The 19,302-nt window shown below is 32.4% G+C and overlaps 1 protein-coding gene across 6 annotated transcripts in view; it reads left to right on the top strand.

The window, feature by feature from the left end:
- Window positions 1–19,302, top strand: part of LOC145297667 (unconventional myosin-XVIIIa-like) — a 794,600-nt gene that overhangs the window by 606,134 nt on the left and 169,164 nt on the right. For all 6 annotated transcript variants that reach the window (XM_080143864.1, XM_080143857.1, XM_080143848.1 and 3 more), the window contains one exon: window positions 4,228–4,356. In XM_080143864.1, coding sequence (XP_079999990.1) covers window positions 4,228–4,356 — 129 coding nt within the window. The remainder of the gene's footprint in view (window positions 1–4,227; window positions 4,357–19,302) is intronic.

Genomic DNA, 19,302 nt, shown 5'->3' with positions numbered 1-19,302 from the left:
TATCCCAAATAGACAACAACATTTAGACGATCATACAACGGTACCCCTTTTATGATACCAACAATACAACACACCATGACTGATGAGCGTTTATGTCTGCTTAAGACTGGCTATTAGCAGCTACTGTTCGGACTATGCATCCCTGACTGATTCCATCTAATGCAATTCATCAGAGTAAGGTGATGACAAAAAATGTATAGATCTGTACTGCACATTACAAGTTGATGCAATAATGCAACGTACACCTGCATATACTGTACATATAAAAATAATTTACAATATATTTGTGTTTTGCATTTTTAGTATATGGTAGATCATTTAGACTTAGTCATGTCATAAGTAGCTCTCATGCTGAAAAAGTGTGTGCACCTCTGACATAAAACATGTACGTTGAAGATTTTTTTTTTAATCAGTGAAATCCATCATTAATTGCAACAAGACTGACCGAGTTATTTCCCTTGACTTCATGCTGTTTATTTGTCAACTTGAATTTTATTTCGAAAATTATTTTCATGAATAATTAATTTTCTATCTTATCGTTTTTCGTAATTTTGGGATATGTTACTAAGTTCCAGATGGCAATTAAGTAGATACCATATGTTTTACTTGAAATTCAATATTTCGATTTCCGGATTTTGCTATTATATCGAAGAAGCGCTGAAAATCCTTTAAACTGGTTGTAAAATTCCTAGCAAACCCTCAATTAATTAAGGTTAAAACTTATTTACATCCAATAATTTTATGAATAGAAATTAAAACATAAAAATCAGTTTCATAACAATTTAATACAATTATTTAAGTACAAAAAAATATAATTATTCGGACTACTATACTCATCTTAGTTATTTTTACATTTCAACCGAGGTAACCTCCAACCTTCTTCAGGAGCATTTTTTTTTTTAAGTCTGAAATCTCATACAGGATTCTGAACTGAAAGAAAGATTCATAAGTTTAAAAAGGTGCACCTGAAGAAGGTCTGTGGTTACATCGACCGAAACGTGAAAATAATGAAGATGAAAATAATAGTCTGAATAATACCAATGATCAAACCTTATCTTAAAAAAAAAATGTTTGGGATTTTTTTTTTTTTTTAATCTTCATTAAAATTACACAAAATTGTTATCGATACTCTCATTCTATGAGATGATGAGTATCAGTTATTTTTTTAGGTTCCTTGATCAAGGATTGAACGCACAATGGCTAGATAAAATGTATGCGAAAATATTTCTTAACCATCGCTTTTATCCATTTGACCATGTGACATATACAGGGTGGAACGATAAGTGTTGCCCTAAAGAAAACATCACTACGGCTTTATTTTAAAACTTTTATTGAAAAAATCAATTCTGGTAACTTGATTATGTAGTAGAGCTGACATCTATTCAATGTAACTGCCTTCAGCCTCAATCTCACTTCCTCAATACGGATCTGGAAGTGGGAGCATGTCTTTTTCACAAGTGCCGGCGGGAGCTCAGCGAATACTCAGTGGATGGCAGCAATCAAGCTAGTTTTGGTGTTATGGGAGGTCATGTTGGTGATGTTCTTGATGTATAACCAAACAAAGTAGTCAGCGGGTTCAGATCGGGGGGGGGAGGGTCAGTGAGAAAAGAGTACAAAGTTGTAGCACTTTTTCTGAAGCCAAGCCTGCCTCTCTTTCAACTTGTGGACCGGCACCGAGTCTTGCTGCCACACCCGAGGTCTGCCAGCGACAACCTGATTGCATCAGGAGATCACCATACTCTTCAACACATCCAGGTACATTTTGGTGTTGACTTTCAAGCCGACTTCAAAGATGTGAGTTGGCATGATGTAGCCCTCACTTGAAACCACACCAAAGACCATAACCGTGGCCGGAAACTTTGTTTTCATCACCTTAGGCACGTCTCTCTTATTTGTGCCAATGGAGTGCATTTTGAGGGTGCTGGCAATGGTCCTGTTGTCATAACTTAGATCGGGTAGAGAGCACGAGTTGTACAGTGGCACATCTCTAGTTTCACTTGTTGAACAGTGTATCACTTTCAGACATGATAGAAGGCTTCTATCACTCTTGGGACTTGTACATAACTAGCCAACTAGTAGATGGTCTACAACAAAAGAAAAAAGAAAAAAAAAAAAAGAAAATCGGTTTTCATCAAACGAAAATGGAATCATTGTCATCTTTTCTAGGGTGACAATTTTATCGTTCCATCGTGTAGAATGAGAGAAATCTACTCAGTGGATTAAATAAAAGGTTTGGTTTGAATTCCTCAGAATTTTACAAACTATGAAAATAGGTAACATAAAGTATAAATAACATTATCTCATCTCAGAAATAACGTTAAGATATGGATTATAGAGTTGGGTATAAAAAAAACAAAGCGTTGACAATAATTCAAATTGTCTTTTACTTCAACAAGATGCACCTAAGGAAGTTTGGAAGTCACGTTTGTCAAAACATTGAAAATAACAGCCAATAGTAGTTAAAATTTAAAATATATATATATATATATATATATATGTATATGTGTGTGTGTATATATATATATATATATATATATATCAATCCTCATCTCAAATATTTCTCATTTCTTTCTTGGTCCTGGATATGACCTTAAACTATATCCGATGGTAAGGCCCCAGCTTGCGGGCTTTGGGGAGTGTGGAACCACCCCTTAATTGCCATTGCTCCCAGGTCAACTCTGGCCCGGAGTGGTAATACCTATTAGGGTCCCAACTATGGGTTAAATAGAAACTGACATGAAAAAAACAAATATATTCTATTAAAAAATTGTTCTTCAAAATCACTGGATTCGGCATTAAATAACCTGAAAAGGGTTGATATGCTGTAAAATAAAAACAACCAAACCAAATCAAATTTATTTTAGAATATCTCTTAACTTTTTATCTATTTGGCCACATAACACATAAAATGAGAGCAATCTACCATCAGTATTTTAAATAAAGGATTCAGTTTGAAATTCCTAGAATTTTACTATAGCAGTATAAAATCTGTAATATCATATATATAAACGGGAATTTCTCTAAGAGTTCTTTCGGGTATCATCTCATCAAGAGAAAATCAATAGCATAAAATGAAAAATATTATTATTGGCAAAAATAATGAGCAATGGGGAACATTTTTTTTTTTTTTTTTTTCATATTTAAATACAATAAAATAAATTTTTCATTTTAATATTTTGGCACCTTCTAATAAAAAAACACATGTCCTCCATTGCTCTTTATTTTCGCCAATAATATTTTTCATTTTATGCAGTCGATTTTATCCTGATGAGATGATACCCAAAAGAGCTCTAGAGAGATTTCTGCTTATGTTTAAATGTGTGCATAAAGTTTGTACTTCTAAACACACACACACACACATATATATATATATATATATATATATATATATATATAGAGAGAGAGAGAGAGAAATAAAAAGAAAACAAACCGAGTTACATGTTCATCAATGTTTCGTCTTTATTTCAAGACTTCCTCTGGATGAAATAAAGACGAAACATTGAACACATAACTCGGTTTGTTCTTTTTTATTTCTCTATTTCGTCTGAATACTATTTCCATTATTCTCATCATATAATTATGATAAAATCGTATTCTTGTGTGTGTTCACAATTTAACTAACATGTACAAAAGGCACAAATTAATTTTCATACTAAAAACGGTTGTTTACAAACTTTGAATAAATAAACTCATGCTGGAATCGAAGGAAATCTACATTCAAGAAGTAACCTCATTTGCATATTGCATTAAATAAATCTATTTTAATAATTAGCTCCATGTTTGTGACAATTCTATTCTATTTAGAAATATCATTTAAAGTTGATTCATTTAATTTTAATTTAATTTAATTTATTTTCAATTATTAATAGTTTAAGCTGTATGAGTTATTTCCCCTTGAAACTGAGTTATTTCCCATTTAATTTTCATTGACAAAAATAGATGTTTTATGCTTCCATAAATCCAATGTGGTTCACTTTCAGCAAAATCGTAAGAAGTTAGGATATTCGGTGTATCTTAAATAGTATGTGACTAAACCCTCCGCCTGCCAATATGTTTAAATCTGGCATTGCCAGGTATATACAGCTAGTGTGTGTGTGTATATATGATATGATTATTTAATCTCAGAAATATCGTTCATTAGCTTATTGAATTTGAAGGAAAAAAATTGTAACATTATTTGAAATTGCAACTCTTTTCTCACCAAAATTTACATTTCATTTCTTCCAGGTCTTTTTCCGTGCAGGAGCTCTTACTGGTTTAGAGGTTACACGTGATGAAAAGATTACCGGGACCATTATAAAGTTCCAGGCTTTTTGTCGTGGTTACTTAGGAAGAAAGAAGCTCGAAAAATTACGGGTAAGTAATTTGACCTTGTTTTATTTGTTGGTCCCTCGACAAAGGAGGGATTGGACGTAGTAATTCACTCCTGTTCGTCCTTTTCTCACTAACCATGTTTGGATTTTTTTTTTTTTTTTTTTTTTTTTTTAATTTTGCACAAATATTAGTCATGGTGAAAGTAAATTTTTGCCAGAATGGATTTTCTGGGATAATTCTGGTTGTTGGGCCATTATAAAGGTAAAATTACCCCCAAATCGTTCATCCTTTCATTTGTTCGCACTTTTCTCAATAATCACGCTTTGAATTTTGTAAAAAAAATTTGCACAAATATTAGTCACGCTGAAAGTAAATTTTTCATGCTCAGCTTGTTTTGTATAAAACTAAAATTGTGTGTTTTCGAAAGTATACTCCTGTATGAATCTCATAAATACAATAACACACTGTAAGCTGTTCTTCGATTTCTGTCTGCCTTAAATTAGTATCCACTTCCAAATATCGTCACCCAAAAATTAGAAAAAAAAATTATCCGTTTTTGAAGAATGAGTAGGTTATTTTTTTCCTAAATTAGTCGATCATATTAAAATGAATGAAAATAAATGAAGGAAAATGAAAGAAAACCGGATGAAAAAAGGACTAGGGAAAGTGAAAGAAAAAGTTTGAAAAAAAAATTGGAGGAAAATGAAAGAAAATGTATAAGAAAAAATGAATAAAAAAAATCGAACAAGAAAATAATTAAAAATGGAATGTGAATGAAAAAATTAGTAAATTAATGAAAAATAATGAATGGAAAAATTGAATAAAGAAAATGTGAATGAAAAAGTGACTGGGGAAATAGAATGAAAGTGAATGAAAAATTGCAGGAAATAAATTAATGAAAAATGAATTAAAATAACTGGATGAGAAAAAATTGAATGAAAAATGAATCATTTGAAAAATATAGATGAAAACTGAATAAAAAGAATGATGATGAAAAGTGAAAACAATGAATGAAGCAAATAAAGGAATAACTGCAAATGAAGAAAAATTAATGAAAATAACGGAATAAATAAATATGAATGAAAAATTATATTTAAAGGAAAAAGTGAAGGAAAAAATTGAATGAAAATGAATGAAAAGAAATAATGCAAAAATGGATTAGAAAGGAATTATGAAAGGAAATTAACACAAAGGAAAAATTTATGGAAATATTAATGAAAAAGTAAATGAAAAAAAATCATAAGCATGTATCTTATGAAATTTCTAGTTTTTAGATGGAAACACTTTTTCTTTTTTTTTCTTTTTTTTTTTTTTTTTTTTTTTTTTACACAGTGGTCACCACTTATCAAGGCCCGGAAGCCACTCAGGGATAAGGGTTATTGCAAGTACATTACGTTAGTGTGTAGATTTGATGAAGTGTTTACTTAAGGGGGCGGTTCATTAGGAATTTGTTAACGTTGGACTTGAACACATCCAAGTTGTACATGCAGATTCACACTTACCAGGTCCTGGATATGATCTTAAACTATATCCAGTGGTGAGGCCCCAGCTTGCGGGCTTTGTGAAGTGTGGAGCCACCCTTTAATTGCCATTGCTCCCAGGTCCACTCTGACCCAGAGTGGTAGTACCTGTTAGGGTCCCAACTATGGGTTGAAGAGAAACCGACTTGAAAACAACAAATATATTCTATTAAAAAAATTTTCTTCAAAATCTTTGGATTCGGCATTAAATAACCCGAAAAGGGTTGATATGCCATAAAACAACCAACCAACCACACTTAGCAAATGTAATTACTGTAATATTAATATAACTTGAGTAATGCTGATTATCTTTTCTTGTATAAAATAGTATGACAACACAAACTTAGGTTGCTTTTCCCAACGTGACATGTAAATATACCTTCTCTATCCACGATATTGAGCACTTTGCATTGAATAACTTGTACTACTTATCATGTATAATACGGTATTGTTACTATTTTGTGTCCTTGGCAGGGCCATCTACTTTTTTCTGGTACACAACATAATAAAAAATGATAAATTCTTTCTTTCAGGCAACGCATTATTTAAACACCTGCTCTATAAAGGATATTAAGCATTTTTTTATTATTATATATCTCTTCTTATATGTAATACTATGATATTGTTATTTATGAGTCCTGGGCAAAACAGTATGACAAATCATGGTGATGTTGTTGTCCCAGGCATTTTATATATATATATATATATATATATATATATATATATACTAGCATTTCAGCGCGGCGTTGCCCGGAGGTATATGTTGAGCAGAAAAAAACAAAAAAACAAAAGTGGTAGTAGGAAGGTAGGCTCAAAAGGAAGAAAACAATGGGGAAAAAAAACGTGACGTCTTTGTTGTTACGACCACTGCCAAACTGGAAGTGACATAGGTTTAAATTAAGGCTAAACAATCAAAAACAGGGGATGACTTTCGACAACATCGGCGAAAAAAGCAACCCCTCCTTGCAGAAAAGTGCCCAGTTGAAGATGAAGAAATTAATGTTTTTAGCCAATTTTTCGATATTTGTCATTTGAAAGGTCAAGCTTAAAAACAATACTGATCTTGTGAAAATCCATCACCTCTATCAAAAGTTTTAAGCAGACATGCAAACATACATACATTTATATATTGGTAGCTCGAATTTTCGACCCAAACCGATTAAAAAGCTTGCCCGATCTCTGAATACCCTTTCTGTAAAATTTCAAATGTTTAGACCAGAAATTGTCTGAGTAATTTGGTAGAGACCGCAGTGGTCAATTTTTTTAACTTTGACTCCTATTATGACCCCTTAACATTTATTGTTTTGGCCTCAAATTAAGTTAAATTAGATCCATGTCCAAGGAACCTATATCAAAAATTTTAAGTGTTTAGATCCAAAATTGTCAGAGTTTGGTAGAGTTCTCAAAGATCAAATCGTTGAACTTTGACCCCTTAATAGCCAAATTTCTGGCCAAAAACCGATTACAAAGATTTTCCCAAATCTCAGTACCCTGTATATCAAATTTCGAGTCTGTAGACTCAAAGTTGATAGAGGTATTGTGTAGGGAAATGTACACAGACAGACAGACACTTTCACTTTTATATATATATATATATATATATATATATATATATATATATAAAATTAAGTGATCAAAGCGTACATCTTTAATTAACAAAGCAAAAACTTATGAAAATAAGAAACACTAATAGGAGGTACAACATATAAGGGCAAATCTACCTACTTTTAATTACTTTTTACCATATTATCCTATTCCTTCATTCTCATTTCATATCTAAATGTCATTAAGCCAGTTTTTTTTTTCTTCTATATTTACATTTTGTATAACTCCGGTTCTTTCCTTCTTCTGATGAGAAGCATTTGGCTTCGAAATGCCATAGTCTAGAGTTTTTTCTTTAATTTTCTCTTTAGCTTTTCCTTATTGTTCTTATATAATAAAGTTATAACATTTATTCCTCAGTTTTCATTTAATATATATATAATATATATATATATAAATATATATATATATATATATATATATCTATATCTCATTTATTTATTTTGCTTGCAATACTTTAGTACAAACTCAATTATTTATATGGAAGAAGATTAATGGTTATTGGGAATAATTTCAATGTGATATTTTCAGATGGGGAAAAATATGCATACTAATATTGACAATTAGCAAAAAGATTCAATTAAAATTGAATCATGAGAAAGTCTTTGAAAAAATATCCTAGTAATCCCTGAAAAATTGACCATTTTTTTTTTCTTATAATTTACGGTCACACCCTCAAACCCACGGTCCAATTTCTTACAATACAGAGCTAACCCCTTTTCCTTAGTTGAAAAGAACATGGATTTTACACCCGACGAATGTGGTAGGTTTCAACGACCACAATGTGCCAATAACACCCGAGATGAGAATAATTGTCCAAACAATCAAAACAATACAAACATGCATTCATGTCTCATGTATGATATGAAAAGAAACTGGAACCTAAAGGGGATATCGATCATACCAGTTATCATAGGTGCCACAGGACTTATGAAGAAGAACCTGAAGTCCTACCTAACTAATATTCCTGGTGAACCAAGTGCAAAAGAGATTCAGACAATTGCACTTAAGGGAACAGCGAGGATACTAAAAAGAGCTCTCGGTTGATTTCAATAAAAAAGCGGGGCAATGTTGGCAGCTGGTTTGGCTGCCCCATACCCAGCATTACAATCTTCAAAGGAAGAAAATTTAAAAAAAAAAAAAAAAAATCAAAATGCATTATGCTAGATTTATTAGGTTGAGAAGAAAATTCTTGTGGAATTTTTAATTTTGATTTCAAATGATGTATTTTCAAATAATTTTTCTTTATAATATTCTTCATACATCATTTTAAAGAGCTTTTTTCGCTCTATCTAATCGTTTAAATTACAATCGTTTAAAACAATTGTCTTCTTTTCAAAACGTTGAATACAAGATGAAAAAAAAAACAAATTTTTAATTTCACTTATCAAGGCCCAGAGGTCACTCAAGGATAAGGGCTAATGGGTATACATTAGTCAATGTGATTATAGCGTAGTAAACATAAGTAGTAGGAATTTTGTAAATTGGATTATTTAGGGGGACGATACATCAAAAACTTGTTTACGTTGGACTGGAAGACAATCAGATTTAAAGCGTAAAAGCTTCTTTTTATTTTTTTATTTTTTTTTTTTTTCCAAAATTACTGACTTCGGTACTAAATAACCCGAAAGGATTGAGATATAAACCAAAACAACCAATCTAAGAGTACGGTTTGACCTCATTTTACCGTAGATTGCTTGACAAATTTCCTTAACGGATTCATTGTTGTCGAATCCTCAGAAGAATCTGTTTAACAGCACCACCCACAACCCCACCCTCACCCCATTCTCCTCCTCGTCCTCGCAGCTAAAATCAATAATCTAGCGATACATCAATCTGAGAGAGTACTTTCCAGTGGAATCCAGTAGTAATGTTTTTAATGGAATTTTCATTTGTTGCTACTGAATTTCCAAGGAATTTCTCCAGGACCTACCAATTTAGCTTCGGTATTGATTTTGTTCTTAGGAAATACGCTGATTAGTGCATGTTATATCTATCTATCTATCTATCGATATATAGGGATCATATGACTTAACCATATTGACACATTGCTCCTTATTAGATTACTGAAGTTAAGCAGCGTTCACCTTGGCCAGTATCAGATTGGTGAACATTTAAATATCAGATGGGTGTATGCAGGAATACACCAAAACTTACGAGCAAAAAAAAAAAAAAAAAATTAACCTAAAGAAGTGTTTTGACACAATGGGAAAATCCCCCCCCCCTTAATGTGGCAAAGATTTCTGGAGTGAGTATATCATATGTTAATGGTTCAGATACCAATCAAAATACAGATTTTCTTTAAAAAAAAAGATAAATAAATATCGCCTCCGTTCTGCCTTAAAAGACAATGGATACCTTGTACAAGGGTAGCTGCACATGTAATTGTGAAGCAAGGGTTGCATAATCCTTAACCACACCTCCCCTGAATCGACACTGTGTGATTCCAGTTGCAGGGAACAGTCTAGGATAACTGGAAACAATGCCGAGATAAGCAGAAAACATATACAGCACCTAGCATTCCCAAATGGTCACCCATTTAGTACTGAGAAGACTCAAGGTTGCTTAACTTTAGTGATCTAGCGGGAACTGGTGTGTCAATGTGATTATGCTGTATAATTTTTAAAAATTAACACTTATTTATTCAAATTTTAATTTTCTACCCATATATCAGTGTTTATCAGGAAAATGCATACATTTTTTTACGTTGTTATATAGCCGTTCATTTAATCTTCGTTCCCGTCAGTTATGACTGAGTAGAAGTTCTGAATAAATCGCACTGAGGATTAAACTTTCAACCTCTAAAAGAGTGTAACTTACACTTTAACCAAGTACTTTATCCACTATGCTGTGAGTCCTTGGAAACAATTCTAGTATGAATTTTTGAACTCTTAAACTTATTTTTGTTTCTAGAAGTACAATTTAGCTCATGAGTTACTTTTCCCTTTGATGTTAATGCCTGACCTTTGAAGACATGTTTACTGCAAGGCTAAAAATTAAAACATGAACCAATAGCTATTACGTTGCGCATGTATATTCTTAATGCTGTCGTTCGATTTTCACCTGGCAAATTCCAATTTTTTAATTTACATATTTGCACCAATTTTCCCTGAAATTGAATACCCTACATATATAAAGTTTCATATCTGTAGACCAAAAACTGACAGGAGCTTGGTAGGCGAAAGTTTTTAAACAAATATGCATACGCATACATAAATATATATATTAAAAGAGGTTTGTGTTTACTATAAGCTTTTTACACAAATATTACGCAAGTATAAATCATGTAGAATATCTGCATGAATATAATTACACATAATAGTTAACTAAAGATGATCATCCCATTAGAAAACCAAAGCAACTAATAGGGAATTAATTAAAATGAATGTTTAAAAGAATATGCAAATTAGCTAGATATTTTGCTAATGAATGCAATTCCATGCCCCATTTATAACAAAGTTTTATTTTCTTCTCTATATAAATAAAATGAACTCATTTTTTCGCGTCTGATTTTGACATTAATAGGATTAAAAATCAAGATATTTCATGCAAATATAATATGCACAAACGGCAGAACAATATCTGAGGTGTGTTATAGGCTTATTATTTCTCAAATTCCTCGATAATCTTAGATTTCTATACTTTTTCTGCTGAGAAGTCACGGCCAAAATCGGTTAAGATCAATGGAAGTGGTAAAATATTTTCTCTCTAATAAATTCCTCCTCCCCCTGCCACCACTTAACACCGTTTGGGGATCGTTCACAAGGAACAATTGAGAAGAGAACACCGGTTTGGCTTCGTAGTTCTTTCATGTGAAGTTATTTAAAATCACTAAACTAAGCTGCAGTGCTCTGTGGCGTAGTGGTTAGCGTGCTGGACAATTCACATTATATTTTCACGTTCGCGCCGACCTACCGTAGTAGTTTTTTTTTTTTTTTTTCCTAAACAACTGGAATGGATTTTTCTTGGTGGCCGAACTGTTAACGTTGCAGATGTTTTTGTTTTTTTTTTTGTTTTTTTTTTCACACTTTATTTTCCTACTTTTACTCATGACTCCGGGTTTGATCCTTCCTACTTACCTACCATAGCATTTTTTAAAACTCCCCCCCCCCGTCCCGGAAACAAACACTCGGGCAACGCCGGGTACCCCCCGCTAGTTTTAAATAAATAGAAAAACGGTTCGCCTTTTTTCTTAGCCTTCAGGCCAAGATCTGTTTTCTGTTATCAAAGTGTAGTATCTGCCAGAACAGATACTGCAATCAAAGTTATATGAGGGGGCAACCCCACATATCGGACCATTGCTTTTGAGGAATCAGTTTTGGTCAATGTTGGGGAAACCCTTCATACCAATTGTCACTATTCAGTTCTCTCTCGGGGGAGCTGGTCCTCCTTCCCTCACTTTCCACATTAAAAAACGGCCTTGTGCCTAATTTGTTCAGTGGGGAAGCAAATAAATAACTAAATAGAAAAAAGGGCTTGCCTTTTTTTTTCGTTGTTGTTCTTGGCCTTCGAGCTGGGATCAAAGTGTCTGTTCTGCAGATGCTACACTTAAGGTAATTTGTCTCGGTCAATGGAGGGAAGACCCTCTATACTGAGACAATTATTATTTTTGGTCCTAACCATAGTGCCCCTTGTACCTTCTTTTTGGGGAGCTGGTGTAACTCCACATTAAAAATGACCTCATGTCACATTTTGCTTTTGTGGGGAAGCAAATGATAGAAAAGGTTTTTAATATGAAGATCAATACACGAAAAAAATTGATAGGAGTATAAATTGTGTTAAATTCTATGCTAGGTCTGCTAAACAAGTGATTGGTATTCAGCATGTGTGTTTTTTCTTTGAGTTATCGTACTTTCCGTCATTCGACCCTCTCTATAATTTTTATTTCGTCTCATAATGGTAGATGGTTTCCTATTTCCCATCATATGTAGTCAGTCATACCAGACTTTTTAATCTCTCCTCGTAACACAGCTTTTCAATATTCTAACCTTACTTTAAGTGGGTGACGTGTTTCACCTTTGTATAGTTTTTTTCCACATTTACATGGAATCTCGTACACGCAGTTTCTTAGTCACGATTTTCTCTGTAGGGGGGCTTGATTAACACAAGATGTTTTTTGGAGAGTTGAGTCACTCCTGAATTGTTGTCCTTATGTCATATGGATTAGATATTCTATGAATTTTTCCCAACAAACTTTTCATGTGTACTATGGTGAGTTTTCAGGCGGTGTCCTTCAGTGTTTGGTCAAGGTTTCTTCAAGCTGATATGTCGTTTGGATAATCGTTTCGGTAGAGGGTTTCTCTTAAAATGTCCATCTCCTCTTGATATGTATTGCTGTTACTACATATTGTTTTTGGTCAGTGTTGGAGGCAACGGACGATTCTTTTCTTTGCATTATATGGATGATGGAAGTTGAAGTTTAGATATTGTCCAATGAAAGTTGGCGTTTTATAAACAGATGACATAAAAACCTGAGTTATCAACACATCTAGGAACGGTAATTTGTTACGTTCTTTTTCCAACTTGAACTGTATAGTTGAATGGATCAGTAATGTTTGACCATCTTCCTTGTGAGGCTGAAGTATTAGTGTGTCATCTGCATATTACAGCCACATCGTTGGTTTTAGGGTTGTTCATCCTAATGTTATTTCTGCAGAACATTCCATGTATACATTGGCCAGTTCCGGGGACAGTGGTGATTCCATTGCTTGACCTTGTCCTCAGCACTGCGCAATTAATCGTTTAGCAGATTTCTAACGCTGTTTTGCTTAGAATTACGACTGAAATATATATTTGTTTTTTGTAAAAAAAAAAAAAAAAAAAAAATGCTTAACGTCTAACTAAAAATAATGAACAATGAATTTGCAAATATAAAAATACTCAAATTTCATATCCACCCTAGAAAAGTGAGTCCCACCTGAATTTGCTCATGCTATATTCAGAATAATGAAGATGCCAATAAGAAAAGAAATTGCAGAATAATTAACAGTTGCCAAAATTAACAGAAAAAAATGTAAGGAATGTTAGAAAATAGGACTTTATTTTATAAAATCAAAATTTTATTCTCACTTGCTATTAAATTTAATCAAATGTTAGCAAAAATGAAAACCTGAGAAGAAATCTTTTTTTTTTTTTAAATCTTTATTCTAATGTTTTTCTTAATTCCGATATATTTACTGATTTTGATTCTTTTTAAATCTCTAAATATTTAGCTTTAAAGTTGCCTTTTTTTTTTTTTTTTTTTTTTTTTTAAATATATTTGTGCAAATATAATAATACATACACTTGTGGCAATTGATTTTAGTTTCTTTTGATAGTTTAAAATCAATAGATATTTCACAAAATAAAAAACAAAAACTTAAAAGAATCCTTTTTAGCACTGGAAAATAAGCACAAATTTTTCTGATACACCAAAGAGTTCTGCCCCCCCCCCCCCGATTTATCGTCCTAACACCAATATAAAGTTAGTTATGTTTATATATTTGCATATAGAGGAGTTACTCCTCAACTAATTAACCAATTATTATAAATTTTGTAGACATAGCTGCTGAACGTAAGGGTGGATAATGTGAGCTATATTTTGTATGCGCGAAATGTGAGAATGGCATCAAAGAAAAAGCTGCGAACAACAAGAATAGCTCCTCTGAAAGACGTCATTAATGATTGACTTTTTTTGATTTGAAGAAAAAAAAAACAAAAAAAAAACATTCTTGTTATCTTGCAGACATGAGCGTGAAAGTGAGAAATTCTTTCTCGTTGCAGAAACTATTGATTCGAAAAACATGAATTCTTTTTTCAGCATTCCAGCGAAACGTTGAGAACCGAACTGAATAACTGATGATGTGTTGAATGATAAAAGATCAATATGCAATCATTTTAATCAACTCTTGCAAATAATTGAGTGACGGCAGTTAATAAATTATTTGGATGTGTTATTTGCATTTTCTTTTCCCTCTCTTTCTCTCATATATATTTATATATGAGACTTATATATATATATATATATATATATATATATGAGTTATATAAAATAGACTTTTCTATATATATATATAGATATATAAGTTATATATGAGTTATTTATATATATATATATATGAGTTATTTATATATATATATATATGAGTTATTTATATATATATATATATGAGTTATTTATATATATATATGAGTTATTTATATATATATATGAGTTATTTATATATATATATGAGTTATTTATATATGTATATATATATATATATATATATATATGGGTTATTTATATATATATATATATATATATATATATATATATATATATATATATATATGAGATATATATATATATATATAAATGAGTTATTTATATATATATATATATATATTAGCAAAAGTACCCGTCGTTGACTGGGTTCAAAAACAGCCTACAGAAAATGGACTCTGATTTATGAAAGTATGATAGGTTATGAAAAAGAAGGGTGGTAAATTTGGGTTGAATTTTGGGGTATCAAAACCAAAGCAAAATATGTTGAAAGTAAAAATAAAATAGATAAACCCCATAATTTATTATGTCATACCTGTTCACACTGAAACACTTATCACAATATTCTGTGGATCTATATTAAAAAACCTTGTTAAACTTTGTGACATATTTACATTCTATGGAGGTCAGGTGCGAACGAACACTCCATAATTTTATTATACCATATTTCTTCAAACTGAAACATAATTATCAAAGTATACTTACGCAGATAGATATGAAAAGTCTTTATTAAAGTTTGTGCCTATTTCCATTCTATGGAGGCCAGGCGCGAACGCAGACCCCACAATTTTATTATACCATCCCTATTTAAGTTAAAACATACTTATCGAAGTATATTTATGTACATCTATATCCAAAACACTTGTAAACGTTTTTTTTTTTAATTTTTTATTTCCATACTTTGTGGACTAAGCGCGAATGCAGACCCCACAATTTTAATGAACCATCGTTCTACCATATCAAACCTACCCATTCCGGTGTCTCGATACATCTTCTATCATTATATGTAATCAGTTTTTTAAAATAGGCAACCATATAGTAGCCTATTCGTGACCACACACACATTCAGCTTTATATTATAGATATATATATATGAGACATTTTGCCCATTTTTAATGGGCAGAAGTTATAGTCTTAGAATGAGTGTTTTATGCCAAATTGACGGTTGACTATGGTTAAATCTGTCCACATTTTTTGCATTAAATACTAATCCTTATAAATTAAATGTGCATTGAACGAATACCATAGTATTTACTTCTCCGCACTATCAGAATAAAGGTCAAAATTTCAACCAAATCGGTTGGTTAGTTTCCAAGAAAAAGTGCAATGAACAGACAAGGATATTTATATATAATGGTAGAAATATATAATATGAATAAATATCTTGCTGCTGAACTCCCCATTTAGGATGCCCCTAAGTCACAGTAGTCACTCATGTCTTAATGGCAATGTGCTTTATTTATTGCGAATTTAAATAATACTAGTTGTACGCCCCGAGTTACCCAATCGTACAATACGCTTAAACATTGCATATGTATTATTATCGAATCAATCCTCTATTGAATATTATATATTACGAGGAATAATTTGACCCGTGGACTAATTCGCAAAAAAAAAAAAAAAAAAAAAAATCATTCATCAAATTCGTCTTTTTCTTTCTTCTTTTTTTTTTTTTTTTTTTACTATATCATGTCAGCTAATATTTGGGTTTGATGATGAATGCCCTGGAAAAGTCACTTCTGATTAGTTTTAAAATATGCAAACGAAGAAATGATTTGTGGTGATTTTAAATGGTACTTCTTTTATTGTAAATTGAACTCATTAATAAGAAAAATTAAAATAAAATGATGAGGTACACCCGGGTTTGAACAGCGGGACCATTCGATTTGTAATCGAATGCTTTACCACTGAGCTATTTCTCAACAAAAACGTCATGACCTGATTTAGTTTAAATAGTTGAAGAACTGGCTAAATTTCATGTACGTTGTGTTAGCTCAGTTGGTTAGAGCGTTGGGTCATTATCAAAACGTTTTGGGTTCGAATCGTGGTGTGAGATTTTTTTTTTTTTCTTTGTCAATTTTTTAAATTTAAATATTGAAGCAGGGTTATTTAAGCCATTTTTCACGTAACGTTTGTTTTTCTGCTTTTTTTACTTCGCTTATTCTTAGGTTTTCATTAACACCCCCACCCCACCGACCACACACACCTCCAAACACTTGGGCAACGCTGGGTACCCCCGCCCCCGCTAGTATATATATATAATATAGAAAAATCTTATTGAAAATTTATTCCAATTAAAAAAAACATAACCTATAAGGAAGATATACAAAATTGTAATTATATGATAAGGAACACAAATAATCAAGAAAGACCTTATTCCATGGAGTTTTGAAAAAAGCAATTCTTCTCATCAGAGGAAAGAGGTTTGCAAAATATACAATAAATTTTGCAGGTTAATGCATTAGAAGGAACTACAAATATGAAATTAATCATACTAGCATCAAAAAAGTTATTAAAACAGTGTGTGACAGTTTATAGGGATTCAAAGAGATTAAAAAAGCAGGAAACGGGAAATAGGGAGAAAAAGTATATGGTAAAAATCCAATGAATAAGGTAAAATCCAGAACTGATCTTTGCTTTTAGAACTCTCATAAGCAGATCACCAACTGTCACTAGCTAAAGGCATTGTTTGTTGGGTAAAAACAATTCGAGCTCTCTGCCACTCGACAATGTTTACATTGAGTTTATATTGTGATTTCATTTACATTCAACAGGGTCTGGACAATACTGGAGGGTTTAGAAGCACCATCAGCTCAACTGTCAAGTTTCAATCCTATTTTGAGGCACATGTTTGTCAAGCTACACTATCCGTTTATGAATCACACACACACACACATCAGATTGATAAGAAAGTTCTTGTGGTTAACTTTTAAATTCAGATGAACATATCTCAGCTCAAACAAAAATTTATTGATCGAAATAAGCACCATCAAAATCAACACACTTTTGCTAATGCAAAACAAGTGTATTTATGCAAGTAACGTAAAAATGTTGCATTCTGGTGCTGATGAAGTCGCTGAAAGCATTTTTGATATCACTCAAGTTTTTTAAGCATTTCTCACAAAGAAAGTTGTCGAGATGCTTGGAAAAGTGATAGCCGGGAGGTGAGAGCTCAGGCAAGTGTGCCGGATGAGGCAGTTTCATTACCCAAGGCGTTCAACTTTTGCAGGGTTGGGTTAGCAATGTGCAGTCAGGCATTATAGTAGAGAAGAATTGGGCCTTTTCTGTTGACTAATACTGGGTGTTTCTGTCGAAATTTCTGATGCATTTCATCCCTTTGTTGGCAGTACTTTTTCACCGTAATGGTTTCGCCTGTATTAAAAAGATTAATGAATGAGACTAGTTGCAGACCACCAAACAGTCAGTATGACTCTCTTTTGGTGCAACTCTGGCTTTAGAAAGTGTTGTGGAGCTTTGTTGACATCTAACCACTGAGCTGAGCATCGCTGGTTGTCGTAAAGAACCCACTTTTCATCGCCAGTCACAATGCAGTCAAGAAACGGATCCTTCTTGTTGCATAAAAGATGACACTTTTTTCTTTCTTTTTTTTTTAAATTTTTCTTTTTTTTTTTTTAATTTTTTTTTTATTACATTTTCACCCCAAACAAGGCACATTGCCACTTTGGTGTAGGGGGGCTACTATCAGGGGCAACAACTACTGGGGTACGTACTATGTAGGGATTTGGGCAGCAAGATGTCAGTTCATGTTGTACTTGAACTTCTGCACGTCAGTACAGTTGGGGGAAGCAGGGACCTGGAATGGAATTCCAAAATTTAGCGGTTCTAGGGAAGAAACTACTGGAGTAGAAAGATCTTTTACATCTCTACAGTGTGGGGGGGGGATTTAGCCGCCTGTTGGGGTTCATAGTGGCGTTTCTTTTAGTTGTCATTCAATTTGTACCTATTTACAATGCCTCCCCACGGGACAGAGTTAGACACCAGGGTCGTTTTTTAACGTGGAGAAAAGGTACAAAAATAAAAAATTGTCTCAGTCGTGAAGGATTGATCCTCCACCGAAAGAGAACAAGAAATGGAAGTGCAGCATCTGAAGAACAGATACTACACTTTGGTCTTGGCCAAAAGGCCAAGTAGTTGTAAGACACCCATTTATCAAGTTCTTTTTTGTTTTTCCAATCTCTTAAGTGGTTGGAAATCATTGTATACATTAGGTCTAATTCAAAAGCAAGTACTTGAACAGTTGTGCGTGGGTTAGCTTCGACTAAAGCTCTTAATTGACGGTTGTTCACCTCTAATGGCCGACCACTATACTCATCATCTTAAAGACTCTCATCGCCGCCGCCATAGGATTTCCTAAACCACCATTGTGCTGTGCATTTAGTAGTAATTACTGGGTCAAACGCTTCGTTGATATCTTATGCTGTTTCAGTAGCTTTTTGGCCTAGCTTGAATTCAAAATAAAATTGTGTGAATTTGCCTTTTTTCCATCTTGTATTCTATATTGTGAAAAAGAGACAATTGTTTTGAAACGATTGGAATTTAAACGATTAGATAGTTAAAAAAACTGTTTAAAATGATATATAAAGTAAAGGTATTATACCGAAAACTTATTTGAAATCAAAATTTAAAATTCCGCAGAAACCTTCTTCTCAACCTAATATTAGGTTGATAAGCAGGCTTTTATAGAATTTAAAATTTGGATTTCAAATGACTTATTTTCAAATAAGTTTTCGTTATAATACCTTTACTTTATATACATTTTGCAGACTTATTGGCACTCTAAGTCAATAAAATATTAATGCAAGTATTTTAACAATTTAAATC

This window comes from Euprymna scolopes, chromosome 2 (genome assembly GCF_053919585.1).
Source record: "Euprymna scolopes isolate OS-2025 chromosome 2, ASM5391958v1, whole genome shotgun sequence".
In the NCBI taxonomy this organism is placed as follows: domain Eukaryota; kingdom Metazoa; phylum Mollusca; class Cephalopoda; order Sepiida; family Sepiolidae; genus Euprymna; species Euprymna scolopes.
The sequence above is the reverse complement of the archived record's forward strand: the minus strand, read 5'-3'. Positions and strand labels throughout refer to the sequence as shown.